Raw genomic sequence first — 17,302 nt, 5'->3', positions numbered from 1 at the left:
AATGCAAATCCATGGAAATAGAATAGTTTGTAGTAGTGTTTGCTGCAATAGATTTTAATTGACCAAAGTATTAATTTATCTCAGATTGGAGTCAGCCATTTTCCAAAAGTTGCGTTAAACCTGTCAGCAAAGAATTGAATTTTTCTGTTCATTAAAAAAAAAACACATGTAAATCTTATGGCATTAAGGTTGAATCAGCATAGCTAACAGGAACTGACACAAATTAATTGCACTGTTAAATTTTTACTGAATTATTTTGGAAAATATTAGTTTGCTAGTTTCCAGACTGCTAAATTTAATTGGATTAACTTGGAATAATACTAATGAAATCAAATGAAGATGTTGCATGCTCCCACAAATCAAAGTGTGCAGTAAAGTGAATGTTTTATATTTTATACATTTCAATGAGCAGCTATAAATATAATTGATTGTTTGATTTGGCAAACCTGCCAATGTAGAAGTACAAACAGACAGTGTGGCATTAAATGCTGTTGACAGTTATAGTAGATGATCTTTAAAAAAAACCCACCCCTTAATACAGATTAAGCATTTAGAAAAAGAAAGTACATATTGTTTTCCTTTTTAGCTCTCTTGATATTGTAGACCAGCTCTCAAGAGAGCATAGCATTCGCACAAATTGGTTTGTAATCCACAGCCAATCCTTTAGTAAACCAACTGCACTGTGGGGTCCCGTCATTCTGTGGATGTGCAGACAGCAGGTGCATGACAATTTGGCTAACTCCCATCCCCCAGTGAAGAAGCAACATGCTTCATTAAGGAGGTAATTAACAAGTGTCAGAAAACGTATTAAATTTAGTCAGCAAATACTGTGCGCCCAGCCACAATGTAAACTTCCTGGGATTTTATTTCCCATTGGAATAAATCCTAGTTTACATGAAAAATATTACACTCAAAAGTAAAAGACAGTGACATCCAAGAGAAAATACTGAAATTTAAAATGGTGTATGATCTTAATCTGGAGAATACAGGGTAAATTCAGCCTGCCACATTCCCTGTTGAAACACATGCTCAAAGGGAGCAGGATTCTGTAGCCCTATCACAAACCCACGATCCCTGTGAGAGTTGCTTCTTTGCTGGGATCAGAAGAGGACCATGATTATCCTTAAAATTTCACAATTTACTTGCAATATATCAATTATATTTACTAATGGGTCTGCTATATGTTCTCTGCCTCCCGTTGTCTATTTCGCTCTACTTCTATTCAAACCCATTCACTCCACTTTTGATTTTTTCTGTTTTCCTTTTCCTTCACCCATCTCTTGACTTCTGTTTCACTTACCTTTCTTCCCGTCCTTTTCCCCCTCCTCTACTTTTGCCTTACTCACTTTTCTTTCCCTCCAGTTTAGGTTTCTTCCTATCTCCTCCTTCATCGTCTATTTCCTTTTACTTCTATTTTCTTCCTCCACTTGTTTCTCTCATCTTTCATTTTATATCTTTCTCCTACCACTTATTTCTCCCCCTTTTTCACTTTTCCTACGCTTCTGCCCCCTTTCCCTTTCCTTTTCATCTGCTCCTTTTTCTTGTTCCCTACATTGCCGTCACTTTATTTCCATATGTTTTCCCTTCATCTCTTTTCTTCCAGTTTTGTCTTCTCCGTTCTCACTCACTTGCTACCTCCTCACCCTTTTCTTCCACTATCTTTTATTCTCACTGTCTTTCCTTCATTTTCCTGCCCTGTACACTTCTTTACTTTCTCTTACTCTCCTGTGTTTTTTTTTTCCATCTTCGCATCTTGTTCTCATTCATTATTCTCCTACTCTTCTTCCCTTTCTTTCTATTTATTTTCGCATTCTCTATTTCACCTGTTCATCTTATCAATTGCTTCCACACCATTGTTTCCAATATTTCCTTCAGCAAACACATTCGGTGGGCGGGGGGTTTGGGGGCACTGTAACAATGCAGGGGAGAAAGAGGATGGAACAACAGCATAAAGAGAGTCAAGCCAACACAGCAGTGAGAGCAGGTGGATTAACAACATCTCAGCAACATAGGGAAAGGGGTTGGTGGCACCCCTGCAGCATAGTGAGTGGCTTGAAGGCGCCAGAGTAATGGAGGGAGCAGGTCAATGGCCTAGTAATGCAGGGATTCAAGATGTCCTGAGTTAGGCAACGAAAAAAAAAAAATTCAAAATGGGTAGAAATCAGTAGTGGAGCTTAAGGAAAATAACACAACCTGTCACACAACCCTGCTGAAGGGAAGAGCTTATAAAGGTTGGCATGGAGAACTGTCAATTGGGTGAAAAGGTGCCAGTGTGTTTCCTGTTAAAAAAGAAAATAACGTTAAGGCTGGTTTGCCAATATCTTGATTTAGTAATTTAAAATTGCAAACACACAACAAACACTAATTTGCCGTCTGTTCCTCGATTGTGCCTCCATATCTGGAAGAAGATGAAGCACACTCCACAACTGATGCGGAACACAAAAACCGAGGTAAATCTGTGATACAAATTGATTTTATGCTCAGAAATTATGGGCTGAACTTCCCCTGTCCACTGGCGATGGGTTGGGAGGCAGGAATGCTGGCAAAATAGCATGGGGAGGTATTGGGAGCAGAACCTGATATCTTAGTGCACCTTGACGATATGGCATGGTGACAAGGTATCGTGGTCTCTTACGGTCTGCTGCCACCATATATGTTGAGGGTCTCGATGTAGACCTCAAGAGATCTGTCTCTATGCTAAGCAAGATACTGAGACTGTTGAGGGTTCTGGTTGAATACAATTACATGAAGCTTATTACTAGCAGCAACTATATACAGCTTTGCACAGACCTTCATCTAACCTGACTCATCAGGTATATGTAAAGTTTTACCGAGACAGAATCACAGACAGTAGTGAACATATGCGGTAGAGATCATAGGCAATAGTGAACATCTAACATGGAGACTGTACCTTTTATTCTCCAGCCTTACACATGGTGATGTCACAGTGATGTCACTATGCAGCTTCTTAAAAGGTACATGTCATTGTCTGCATTAGCATGCATACAATATCACAACACATTGGGTGCCCAATTAAGCGACTTAAGTGTCCAATTAAGGGCCAATACTCACCTCCATGGGACATTTTGTCCCCACATTGAGAAGAACCATCATTGTGCTGGGAGACTGCTCGGTAAATCCTGGTGGCCTTCCAGCAGGTTCTGGGGTTGGGGAGGTGTGGGGGTAGGTTCTCCTTTATGGGCTCTCCCTTGCCCATGGAAGCCTCCCCCACCCCCCCGATGGCAATGGTTGCCCTTGGGGCAATTATTCTGCCAGAGCTCAATGATTTCCCCTCTTCTAGGGCACTCTGCCATTGAGGTCTCCTTATTGTCTTGCAGCTAAAATCTCAGCAATGGCCATCATTAGCAGTGTCACTGCTGAGGCTGCCCTCTGACTGGGCTGACGGGCCACCATCCTTCATTGGACAGCAGCCCTGATAGTGGCCTGTTATTTTGCCAACTCCTGGAAAATGCCATCCCAGGTTCTACCACCAGCCGAAATGGGGTTGGCTCTCACTTTCGGGCTCAGTGGTGGAGCATTCCTGTCACCATCAATACCTTCTTTTTAAGTTCTTTCATGGGATGTGGGCCTCGCTGGCTAGGCCAGCATTTATTGACCATCTATAATTGCCTTTGAGAAGGTAGTGGTGAGCTGCCTTCTTGAACTGCTGCAGTGCCCACAGTGCTTTTACATGCAGGAGGTGGGATAGTTCCAGGATTTTGACCCAGCGACAGTGAAGGAACAGCGATATATTTCCATGTCAGGAAGGTGAGTGACTTGGAGGGGAACTTCCAAGTGATGGTGTTCCCATCTATCTGCTGCCCTTGTCCTTCTAGATGGTAGTGGTCGTGGGTTTGGAAGGTGCTGTCTAAGGAGGCTTGGCGAGTTCCTGAAGTGCGTTTTGTAGATGGTACACACTGCTGCTACTGTGCTTCAGTGATGGAGGGAGTGAATGTTTGTGGATGGGGTGCTAATCAAGCAGGCTGCTTTGTCCTGGATGGTGTCAAACCATCATGGGTATGTCTATAACTCCATTATGATGCTACATGTTTTTATGTTGGTTCTGTTAGAAAATTTACTTTTGTCACTTTATCCTCAGATAATAGAGAAGCCAAGGCTTGTTTGAGAGTGTGGCTATCCTTCTCCTACTTGACTATGGATTGTTGGCAGTCTTTTCTTTGGATTCTTTTTTAGTCTTGATTGGCAATTGTTTTACTTGTGGCTGGTTCATTTAAAACCTTTCTACCCAGTCAGTCATATTTGAAATAATCAGCAATGTTCACTTCACAGGCTTTTGCTATTTCACAAATTATGTTTGACCTAATGAGCTGCAAATGCGACATGACAGATTGCATGTCTGACCTTTGAAGTCGAACAGATATTTTCCCGCAAACTATAGACATGTTAAGCACCAGAGGGCTGATCCCCAGCCAAAGTGGATGCAGCAATTGGAATTGGGGGCTTGGCTGATTTTAACCGCGAGGCTTCTTTTGAATGCAGCCAGGCAGGAGTTTGATCGCTTCTGGCAGGCAGCAGGAGCTTCCCAATGGAAAGGGGTGAAAATTGGGTGTCCAGGTGGTCATGAGGCATCAGGAGAAAGCTATTGGCAGCAACTAAGATCATGTGGAACGGTGTTTCAAGGGACTTGTGACTGAGCAAGGGGCAGTAGGAAGGGATTTGGGATGGGTGGAGGGGTGGAGGGCATGGAACCTGGAGCAGCAGTCTAGGTTAATTAAAATTGTTTTTTAAAAAAAAAAAATAACCTTAACGAGCCTCACTGTCTTCCCAACAGGTTTGCTGGTCAGGAATGGATTAAAATTCTATCAGGATCCCATGTATATGTTATGCCCTAACCCTAATTTGCATTGATTACTGAGGCTCCAGTCAGAGCTTCATTCACCATTAAAATTGTAGATCAGTGGGAGATGGAATCATCACCACCACTGCTCCTTTTCTGAAGGTCAGGGAGATTTAAAATCCACCCTATAACATTTCATTGCTTTAGACAATGGCTTTTCCAACCCGCCATGTTGTAGCCTGCGAAGCCTCTGTATCTGGCCCCCGGAGCCACTGATCAAAATGCCAGTAAGACCGGTCAGTGAAATTCAAGGTTTCTGCAAGGGACTGCTCCACCAATTACAGCCTGCTTCTCACCCGTGTTTGGGAAACATGGGAAAGCAACAAGCTTTGATTGGAGGAGCAGTGAACACCGGCAGCTGCACATATGCGGAGATAGAGAAAGAGACTGTGGGGCCATGCCCCACCACACCCCTGGCCCCACCCCACCCATCTCCCCGCTTCGTGCCCCATTCCCCTGGCTCCCACTGCTTTCCTGTGGCCCTTGGAGCGCACCTGGTTTTGGGTGCAGGTAGGCCTCAGGCCTCGCTCCAGATCTCTCTTCCCCTCTCATCGCACACTCTCCCCTGCCCCTGCCAATTTAGTGAGTGAGGGTAAGTGAGTGGGGATATGGGTGAGGGTGGGTGGGTGGTTTACACACAGGCAATGCCCCTGAACCATACAATAGGTGGATTTTCAACTAAGGTTTTGTTGCAGCACGATCCAATTTGGCTTGGCAAAACTGGAGCATTGAACACCCAAATCATACAAATTACCGACATCACTTTTACTATAAGCATCCAATCCAGATATCTGACTAACCTAATGTTTACTGTTATTACCTATCCAAATTCAATTAACACTATAAGAATAGCCAGTCCTGTAAGTGAGTGAGAGAGAGAGAGAGAGAGGGAGAGGAGAGCGGGCACGCAGGCTGAAAGGAAGGGGAGAGTGCATGTCTGGCTCACTCCCAGTCTCAGTGTTCTCATTCACCTTCACCCCCACATGCACTCTCACAGTGGGTGAGGGTGAGTGAGTGAGAAACCGAGGCTGGTAGTGAACTGGGTGGATGAACACACTCTCACCCTCTCATAGCTATCTTTATTTTTTTTACTCATTTTATAAAAATGTATCAGTTTACTATTTTGACAGTTTTTTGCACAGCAAGTTCTTTTCATATATCAGCTTTTTTTTTTAAAACTCATGTTTGAGGTTGTGCCCAGACCTTATCATTCCGAAATTTGCACATCGGCCCCTTGACTGAGAAAAAGGTTGGACAAGCCTGATTTTTACCATATGCGATGCCACCATAAGTACCCTTTCTAGAATTATCATTAGCTGTATCATTTTCCTAGTTCACATGAACAGATGAGACCATAGCTGGGATCTTAGTGTACCCCAGAGAGGGCAGGTATAGGAGAAGCTATGGCTAGAGATATCCTGGATTGATTAGAAAATGGATTAGTGGAGCACTAGCTCCTATTTTCCCAGTTCCTATTTTCTTTCAGGGGAGATGACTCAAGGAGCTCCTCAGCTTGACTGTGTGAGGGAGATAATTTAACATGCACAGTTGGAGCTAAAGCACCCTGGTTAATTACTGTATATCTCCACTGACATTATCAGCTCCCTCACTCTCTTATGCTCAGTAAGTTAGCCAAATCAATTTCCCTCATCGGCTTAAAACAAGCATACCAGAAATAAAAGCATGGAGGGTATTTTATTTTAAAAAGGAGTATTGGAGACAAAAATCAGTATTGAAACGGGTATTTTTCAAATTAATCTATCTTGAACTGATGCTGTTGCATTCTACTACCGGGGTGGGGTGAGGTGTGGTTTCAGGACTAACCCCAAGTGTTGCCAATGAAATGAATAATTATTGTAATTGCATTTTGTTCTCATTATGCCATTGTCAAGATACTGAGTCGCAAGTCAATGGTTTATTTCATCCTTCTCCACCATCCTCCACCTTAGCTCCACTAATGCATTTTCCAATAAATCCCGCATATCCCTAGCAGTGGCTTCTCCTGTATTGCAAACTCTGAGACTTTATCCATGGTCTCATCCATTTATATGATGCCTTCACAAACACTTGCCTAAAAATTACCTAAGTATCTAATAAGGTGCGTAGTGTGTGCTGTGAGTTTGTCACCCGGCATTTTGGTAAAGGTTCCAGAATAAGCCTTGTCCCTTGTCTAAAACAGTCATTAGGCTCCAGATGTGAAAATGGCAGACTTAGGTGCTTGTTTTTAGGTCCCTTCCCAGAAGTCAAATGCAGCTTTATTCAGGGAAATTAAGACAATTGTGTCTACTTGCAACCTTAAAAAAAGGTGTCAGCACCAAAAATCAAGTTTTGCAGAAAGAAAAATTAGCTGAAAAATGAGCTCCAGCTGATTGTGGAGCTCCTCCTGGTTCCACAGTTGACTGTTACTTACTCCCACTCAGTCCCTTCCCTTCCCACCCCCCACCTACCAGTCCCTTCTCAGCAGGAGGCAACGGCGTAGTGGTATAATGGTTGGACTAGTAACCCAGAGACCCAGGGTAATGCTCTGGGGACCTGGGTTCGAATCCCACCATGGCAGGTGGTGGGAATCCAGTAAAATGGTGGGAATTCAATAAAAATCTGGAATTGTCGATTGTTGTAAAAACCCATCTGATTCACTAATGCACCTTTAGGTAAGGAAATCTTACCTACACATGACCCCCCCCCCCCACCCCCCACACCCCCACTGTGGTGGTTGCCTCTTACATGTCCTCTAGCCAGCTGTAACAAACAGCTACAAAGTCACAAAAAAGGAATGAAACCAGGTGGACGACACTGAAAATGACAACAGCGATTTGCAGTCCCTGTCGACCCTGCAAAGTCCTCCTTACTAATAACATCTGGGGCTTAGTGCCAAAATTAGGAGAGCTGTCTCACAGACTAATCCTCAAGCAAGGACATAGTCATCCTCAGCAAATCATATCAAATCAGATAAAGTCCCAGACATCAGCTAGTGTACAGTCGGTAGTCGGGAGGGAGTTGCCTTGGGAGTCCTCAACATCAACTCCAAACCCATGAAGTCTCATGGCATCAGGTCAAACATGGGCAAGGATACCTCCTGATTACCACGTACCGCCCTCCCTCAGCTGATGAACCAGTACTCCTCCATGTTGAACATCACTTGGAGGAAGCACTGAGGGTGGCAAGGGCGCAGAATGTACTCTGGGTGGGGAACTTCAATGTCCATCACCAAGAGTGGCTCGGTAGAACTACAATGGCTGAGTCATAAAGGACATAGCTGCTAGACTGGGTCTGCGGCAGGTGGTGACAGAACAAACAAGAGGGAAAAACATACTTCACCAACCTGCCTGCTGCAGATGCACCTGTCCATGACAATATGAGTAGGAGTGACCACTGCACAGTCATTGTGGAGACAAAATCCCGCCTTCACATTGAGGATACCCTCCATCGTGTTGTGTGGCACAACCACCGTGCTAAATGGGATAGCTTTCAAACAGTTCTAGCAACTCAAGACTGGGCCTCCATAAGGTGCAGTGGGCCATCAGCAGCATAATTGTACTCGAACACAATCTGTAACCTCATGGCCCGGCATATCCCCCACTCTACCATTACCATCAAGCCAGCGGATCAACCCTGGTTCAATGAAGAGCGCACGAGAGCGTGCCAGAACAGCACCAGGCATACCTTAAAAAAAAAGGTATCAGCTTGGTGAAGCTATAACACAGGACTACTTGCATGCCAAACAGCATAAGCAGCAAGTGATAGACAGAGCGGAGTGATCCCACAACCAACGGATCAGATCTAAGCTCCACAGTCCTGCCACATCCAGTCGTAATGGTGGTGGACAACTAAACAACTCACTGGAGGAGGTGGCTCCACAAATATTCCCATCCTCAATGATAGAGGGGCCCAGCACATCAGTGCAAAAGATAAGGCTGAAGCATTTGCAACAATCTTTAGCCAGAAATGGCGAGTGAATGATCCATCTCGGCTTCCTCTGGAGGTCCCCAGCATCACAGATGCCAATCTTCAGCCAATTTGATTCGCTCCGCGTGATATCAAGCAGCGGCTGAAGGCACTGGATAGTGCAAAGCCTATGGGCCCTGACAATATTCCAGAAATTGTACTGAAGACTAGTGCTCCAGAACTTGCCGCGCCCCTAGCCAAGCTGTTCCAAAATAGCAACAACACTGGTATCTACCCAGCTGTGTGGAAAATTGTCCAGGTATGTCCTGTACACAAAAGGCAGGACAAATCCAACCCAGCCAATTACCGCCCCATCAGTCTACTTTCCATCATCAGTAAAGTAAATGGAATGGGTCAACAACAGTGATATCAAGCAGCACTCACTTAGCGATAGCCTGCTCACTGACACCCTGTTTGGGTTCCACCAGGCCAACTCAGCTCCTGACCTCATTACAGCCTTGCTTCAAACATAGACAAAAGAGCTGAACTCTCGAGATGAGGTGAGGTGAGAGTGACAGTCCTTGACATCAAGGCCGCATTTGACAGAGTGTAGTATCAAGGAACCCTAGCAAAAATGGAGTCAATGGGAATCAGGGGGAAAACTCTCTGCTGGTTGGAGTCATGCCTAGCACAAAGGAAGATGGTTATGTTGGAGGTCAGTCATCTCAGCTCCAGGACATCACTGCAGGAGTTCCTCTGGGTAGTGTCCTCGGTCCAACCAGCCTCAGCTGCTTCATCAATGACCTTCCTTCCATCATAAGGTCAAAAGTGGGGATGTTCGCTGATGATTACCCACTGTTCAGCACCATTCACGATTCCTCAGGTGCTGAAGCAGTCCATGTCCAAATGCAGCAAGACCTGGACAGTATCCAGGCTTAGGTTGACAAATGGCAAGTAACATTCATGCCACACAAGTGTCAGGCAATGACCATCTCCACCAAGAGAGAATCCAACCATCACCCCTTGATGTTCAATGGCATTACCATCACTGAATCCCCCACTATCAACATCCTGGGGATTGTCATTGACCAGAAACTGAACTGGACTAGCCATATAAATACTGTGGCTATAAGAGCAGGTCAGAGGCTAGAAATCGTGTGACAAGCAACTCTTCTCCTGACTCCCCAAAGCCTGTTCACCATCTACAATGCAAAAGTTAGGAATGTGATGGAATACTCCCCACTTGCCTGGATGTGTACAGCTCCCATAACACTCAAGAAGCTTGACACTGTCCAGGGCAAAGCAACCCGCTTGATTGGCACTACACCCACAAACATTCACTCCCTCCACCACCGACACACAGGAGCAGCAGCGTGCACCATCTACAAGATGCACTGCAGGAATTCTCCAAGGCTTCTTCAGCAGCATTTTCCAAGCCCATTGCCACTACCATCTAGAAGGACAAGGGCAGCAGATAGATAGGAACACCACCACTTGGGAGTTCCCCTCCAAGCCACACACCATCCTGGCTTGGAAATATATCGCCATTCCTTCACTGTCGCTGGGTCAAAATCCTGGAACTCCCTAACAGCACTGTGGGTGTATCTACATCACATGGACTGTAGCGGTTCAAGAAGGCAGCTGATCACCACCTTCTCAAGGGCACCTAGGGATGGGCAATAAATGCTGGCCCAGCCAGCGAAGCCCATATCCCGTGAATGAATTTAAAAAAAACTCCCACCTGCTATCCCCCTCCCAGGTCCTATCAGATGCTACAATGACGCAAACTTGATGTCTAATTTGTTAACAAACTATCTAATGGTGCACAAAATGCATCCACAGTTCAGTGATCTAATTTAAAATTTGATCTCAATCCAACCTTGGGCCCACTGTGCCGGTGCAAGGAATCTTTAGTTCATGTTAACAGGAGAAAACTATCCAACTTCTCCCCCAATAGTTTTCAAATGTATGGCTCAGGTCTACCTTGCCATCACCAAGTTTGATTCCACAACCATTTCTCTGTTGTCAGGCTGCCACGATGACATCAAGTTACGGATGAGCCAAAACTCCCTCCAATTGAACATTAGAAAACCCAGACCGTCAGATTTGACTCCAGCAAAAGTAGTTTTATTCCCAACTATTTCTGTCCCTGACTGCTCATCCAAAGTGAATCAGAGGATATGCAATTCTAAGCTTCAACCCCCACAGCCTATCCATCGCCAAGGCAGCATACTTCCACTTGTCTACATTACTCATGCTCACTCCTACCTCACTTCTACATTCTGAAACTCTTTGTTTCCTCAAGATTCAAGATTTAATTTTTGGAACACTATTCCTATCAGCTTCTGAAAGTCCTTCTTATTCAAACTTTATGCTGTCCTCTAATCTCAAGTTTTACCCAAAGCTTATTATATTTTTGCAATGAAAAATAAGGCGAAGGTGGTGGTGTAGTAGTATTGTCGCTGGACAATAATCCAGAGACTCAGGATAATACTCTGGGTACCTGGCTTTGAATCCCACCATGGCAAGTGGTGAAATTTGAATTCAATAAAAAATCTGGAATTAAAAGTCTGATGATGAACATGAAACTATTGCCGATTGTTGTAAAAACCCATCTAGTTCACTAATTCCCCTTTAGGGAAGGAAATCTGCTGTAGGCCAGACCAGCTGAGGACATGTGGTCCAGGCCCACTAGCAATGTGGTTGACTCTTAAATTAGGGATGAGAATTAAATGCTGGCCCAGCCAATGACACCCATGAACGAATAAACAAAATCAGTGCCAGCTGAAGCTTTATGGTGTACTTTGCTGTTTACAAGATCCCGGAACAAGTTGGCACACATGTCAGGAGCAATTGGAAAAATGCTTGGGAGTTGCAACTACTTAAGGCTAGTCAATTTTGTACTCAACTTGATACACAATAATTACAGTAATTTGATGAAAAATTTGTGCTTTATTGACAGAAAAATCAGTGCTGAGCCCTTGTGTCCACAAGCTGAGTTTTGTTCTTTTGTAACTTCTGAACCAAGCCAATTTTCAGCTCAAGCCAAGGCTTCTACAGAAAAGCTAAAAAAAATTGTGCTAAATCTTACATTGTCCTGTTGGCCACAAACACTGAGTTGCAGCTCACTATAACATTCAAAAACTATTAATTAATATCACTGAGATACCAATATGATTAGAGCCTCGTGTCTCATTTGTATGTGACAGCCACATATCTGATGGATTTAATTCATGTTTTCATTGTGTCCAGTATCAATACCCCTTTAAAATAAACGACCTGAATTAGTTGAGCTCACTCATGGACATGAATTGCAAGGCTTTTGGGTAAATCAAGGACACTGTGACATTCTTGCCTTCCAGCAACTATCTCTTTTATGAAACTGAACATGAAATTGCATTTGTGACAGAGGTTGTCAACGGGATTACACCTAATCTATCCCAACTGAAGATCGATGTAGGCTATCAAATGGAGGAAAGAACCTGATAAGATTGTATTAAAAGTGTTAAAATTTCCTTCACCTTCAGCTAACCCTTATATATGTAAATATTTTTATGAATTCTGTAGTAAAAGGTCTTGTTGGGGATTGTGAAGTGCAATTCAGCACTTGCAATGAAGGATTCTTATTACAGAGCAATGGCATAGCAAAGAAAATCGATACTGTTTGGTTACTTTACATAGAAGGGAATTAATCAAACTGTAATTGTTAGGTTGCAAGCTAGCTGATGGTAACAGTGACAAAGCACCTCTGTTGATTGCTGGCGTACATCTAACTTGTGTTAGAGTTGTACATTTAAGAGTCATGAGAATTGGGTAATCACAGTTATATTACCTACTTGCATTGTTTTAGAGTGTTAAACGTATGCAGTCAAACAAAATATACATACATACAATTGTTTATCAGCCTCTGGCTGCCAGTGAGGTCTTGCAGTGTCAAGGACATCTGATTGTGCAGTTAACTCTTTCCCATGGGCAGTTAACTCTTTCCCATTCCAGCAAAGTGGCTGAATTGGGGACCACCTGAATTTAATGTATTTATTAAAAAAGATTTTTTTGGAGAATGGATTTTGCAACAGCAGTGCATAAATATCAGCACAGCACTGATGCCAGAGCTGCAGTCTCAATGTCACATTGGAGAGCCAACATTTCTGCAGGATAAAACTATCCCATCTTTGTCTGCTTAGTTGATTATAGTTTGAATCAATATACTCTTAATTCATTTTTTGTACTATTGAAATACAACGCTAATAGTAGTACAGCAGACTTTGCTTTGTTCTCCATAATGAATCCATTAATCTTGTGTAAGCATTTACCTACTGAGTCAACTTGCCTGAAATGCTTGTGGTCTATGGGGAAGTGCTGTACTGCCACAGTAATTGGTCATAGTGAGGTGATTGTTGATCGCTGTATTTTATTTATTCCACAAACATATAGTAAGAAGCATGGAGTCTACTTTTTTGACAGTCACTAGTAACATTCTATGTCAATAGGTGCCACTGCATTGTATGTGATTGTAGCAGTATTATCAATCATTGATTATAACTGGACTTCGACAAATTAATAATTCTGACGAAACAAAATAATTTTATAGTAAATCAATTAATCCAAAAATGTGCATTACATTAAAAAGGCGTTTGTTTATTACTGATTTTATAATTATTGGCTTTAATGCATTTTAAAATATTTTGCACATTACTTGAAGAACTTTCCTTATAGGTGCAATGTTAGCTACAGTGTGCATTACCAAACATTATAGTGCACTATAATTATTCTAAGAACTTTGCTAGTGGTTTTGAGAACTCAATGAGAGAATAACATAATAGTTAACTGGTATAGAGTATTCCAACCTTGGTCTATTTTACAGTTTGTTGTTTCAGGTAGCAGTAATGTTTCTTTACCTTTGCTTCACTGAAAACCAAAGAAATTAAGCTGAGGTTTTGATTAATGGTTAGAATGTAGAATATGATCACTGGTTAAAGTATGGATTGTTTCCCCCATTAATAATTGAATGGGACTTCAACTGATATTGCACAATACTTAAAAGTATTTTAGTCTCATTCATGAACTAGTAACTTCATTTCTATGCAGGAGTTGGATAAAGATTGCATTTTACTAAAGGTTTGTGTTAGACTGAACCTGATGTATGAAATCTCAGGCCAAATAGGTTTCTAGTTATATAATTAAACATGATTTAACTGAATGGCAGAACAGGTTTGAGGGTCTGAATCGCCTACTCTTGATCCTATGTTTATAAATTACCAATATCTAAGAGAACAAAGAGGCTCAAGATATATTGCTCATGAACAAATGAACAAAGGATACTCAACTGAATCATAAACAGGCATTTGGAAAAACCCAAGGCATCAATAGGCTGTGTCCAATTTTTCATGATATCTGAATATTGCAGATGGAAAATCTTCCCATTATTGACAATGAATTAACCTTTTCTCTAATGAGTACAAGGGACAGAAAGAGGAAATAAGGAACAATCATCCAGTGCATTAAATATTGAATAGTTGTGACACATTATAAGAAAAAGCAATATGATTGATAGCGTTGACCTGTCTCATTGGCACAAAACTACGTTGATGATCAGAAAACATGCTTCCTAATTAGCATTGGAATTTATGCCTGCCTTTTATATTTTGTCCAGTTAACCTCTCTGTCCAATTATTTTGCCTAATTAAGGCTGCAGCTATCCAATTATACTAAGTATATGCAAAGCAATCGCCACTTGGCTGAAGAATGTGATGAAAAGGTCTCAACTAACAAAGTGTGCTAGGGCTTTCTAAGAAATGGCATGTAAAATCATGTGAGAAACACAAGCTGAGCAAGTAGGAACATAAATAGTAGAACACTTAGTATTTTAACCCATTGGGGTCGCTGTCTAAGACCTTTCAGGCATAGTGCACTGAGGGGCTGGGGATTGTATAGACCCCTTGGGTTGTACGTAGTGAATACTAAATGTGTCATAATTGTACTGAAGCACCTCAGAGTGCAACATGATATATGTCCATAACTCCAATACCATTGCATTGACTGTCTGTAATGACCATATTGAAATGTCTGTAATATGTATTGATTGTATTGAAGCACCTCCTGATCCATGTGTAAAAGTTGAAAATGATTGCACTTTTTGTGATGGCCATTTAGAAATGTTTTGTAAGGTTCTTTCAGATTTTTTTAATGAATAAAGTATATTTTTCCAAAAAATTTTTTTTAACCCTTTGGGGGATTTAAATTACATGTCTGCACCTCGTCTCTCCAAAATTACAAGATTTCAGATATAACCTGGTATTGGTATTCTGAAAGAACTAGACTGCTCGCAGCAGATGTATTCCAGTTTAGGATCGATCAATCACGGTGATTACGATAATCAATCAGGCGGCCAAACCCGAGAAGTTCAGTACAAACAAGTTTGGCCACGAGTGCAGTGGTAATACTTTATCTCTTTCTCTTTTCTCGCACTCTGGGCTATTGTTGACACCTGTAATAACACATCAGCGGAATCTGAACCTCGCTGCCCGTCACGTGCATCTTTTCGGAAATCGACGGGAAACTAACAAGTGCAAGATGAGACGGAGAGAGAGATGCTTTTCCTCAATGTATCAAAAATAAAAAAGATATGTCACTCGTATTCCAAACCTAATTCCTATTATATTCAGGGCATTTTGAAAATAGATGGCTCTGGAAAACGTGCTTACTTTTCAACAAAAAAAAAACAGAACTGTCCTTAAAATATTACATCCAGAAATTAACCACTATACAAAAGCTGAAATGACACATCCTGATCATAAAATAAAAGCTACAGTGTATCTTTTTTTCCCCCCACCCCCAGTTTCATTCTTACTTCATTTAGTATCTAAAAAGGTGCAATGTGGTGTTATTTCTAAATGAAAGCAATTATTTTGGACATGAAAACCAAAGGGAAGCAGCAGCCCTCCTGTGCCACAATTTGATAGAGGACGCATTAATATTGATTTGTTAAGGTCTTCTGCTTGAAAACAATGTGACTTTAATGAGTCGCCGTGCATAAGAAGGGACATCAGTGGCACTCAGTGAAAGTCTGACAAGCGAACCGAGGAGCTGACCATCTGCATGCACACACCACGGCAGCTGCTGCATCTGTACCCTCTTCTGAAGCCAAACTGGCAGAACCGATTCATCAAAGGGCCGTCCAATCATGATAAAATCAACTAATTGACTGCGTGGAGCCATTGGCCAGTGCCCACCACTTATTTACTGATAATTGCTAATTAATTTCAACAGTGACTGATGAATCAACCGGAACTATGTCACAGTCGTGACAGTTTGACAAGAACATTAAACCAGAACATCTCAAGTTGAGGAACTTGAAGCCACTTGCACCTGCCAATTTACTTGACCAAAGCAGTTTTAAACATCAGGATAATACAATCCATGTGGTGAGCCACCTACTATATAGTCACAACCTGTCTCGGCCGTTAAGTATACACCTGGGTACAAATTCATCATAAGTACATACTCAGAAAGAACATGCTGTAAATTGAATCTCGACCCAAACATGAGAGCAGTTAAAATAAGTTTGCGGTTATTTTAATGCTTAAGCGCTTTCATATTATTGAGTCCCGCTAGCTTAAGCTAACTATTACAAATCACTGATATATTTAAACACTAAGTAACAATCACGAATTATACCAGCATCTGTCTCTGAGCTTCTGCCCTGAGATTCAAAATGATTCAATGCAATGAGATATTCACTTATTACTCGTGGTTTACGGTAACAATAGGAAAATGATATTTCACCCACCTTGCGCTGAAAGCAAGAGCTGGAGAGAGGAGCAAAAAGTAGTACGCACAGAGGAGGTTCATAGCTGCCTTTCCCTCTGCACACACAGGCTTCTGAACAAACAAGAGGCTTACTGCTTTAAGCGGCAGAAATCTGCAGAGACAGACAGACAGACTGACAGATGGAGAAAGCTTGGAGTGCGATTTGTTCACAGTGTTTGATATGTGATGTCATGAGCAATCGGGCTGTACAAGCGCGCATTCAGCTAGATAGCTTGTGATTATACAATGCAGCGACTCTCTTGATATCCTGAGGGATTTGTTATTACAGCAGTTTAAATCACGCGTGCGGGGAGGGGCGATGGGGAACGGGTGGTGAGGTTGGGGGTGGGGGGGGGACATGAGGGGGAAGGGCTTCAGGGCACCCTGTGAGGTTACGGCAGCAATTGGCATTCACATAATTAGCACAGTCCCACTCTTAAACAAACTGTGAGAAGCATTCTGTGCAATAAGCATCCAGAAATAATTGTCTGAACTAATGAAGCCTGCGTTGCCTTGGCATTTGCCAGGCAAATTTGAAAATAGCAGTGCCTTCCAATCATCAATTAACAGTTTATTTCCCCCCTTAGTCACAATTAAATGCAGCAAATAGTTACCATCAGCATTACATCTAGTGGATTCATATCTTCCTGCTGTATGCCTTTTAAATGTAAATCTTCGGATAAATATATACTTTTGAAGTCACTTAATGAGTATATAGGAAAATGCTGCTAGAATGTTAATTGTAAGTAT

The 17,302-nt window shown here is 42.2% G+C and overlaps 1 protein-coding gene across 2 annotated transcripts in view; it reads right to left on the bottom strand.

The window, feature by feature from the left end:
* The window catches only part of luzp2 (leucine zipper protein 2), a 358,151-nt gene extending 341,288 nt beyond the window's left edge, over positions 1 to 16,863 (bottom strand). Inside the window, exon 1 of one of the 2 annotated variants that reach the window (XM_078549536.1) lies at positions 16,533 to 16,863. In XM_078549536.1, the coding sequence (XP_078405662.1) occupies positions 16,533 to 16,594 (62 nt within the window). In that variant the 5' untranslated portion in view covers positions 16,595 to 16,863. The remainder of the gene's footprint in view (positions 1 to 16,532) is intronic. The other variant, XM_078549537.1, reaches the window with a different exon arrangement.
* Positions 16,864 to 17,302: the final 439 nt, after the last annotated feature.

The sequence above is a fragment of the Cetorhinus maximus genome, chromosome 9 (assembly GCF_964194155.1).
Source record: "Cetorhinus maximus chromosome 9, sCetMax3.hap1.1, whole genome shotgun sequence".
Taxonomy (NCBI): domain Eukaryota; kingdom Metazoa; phylum Chordata; class Chondrichthyes; order Lamniformes; family Cetorhinidae; genus Cetorhinus; species Cetorhinus maximus.
Note: the sequence above shows the minus strand (reverse complement) of the source record. Positions and strands in the feature narration are given on the sequence as shown.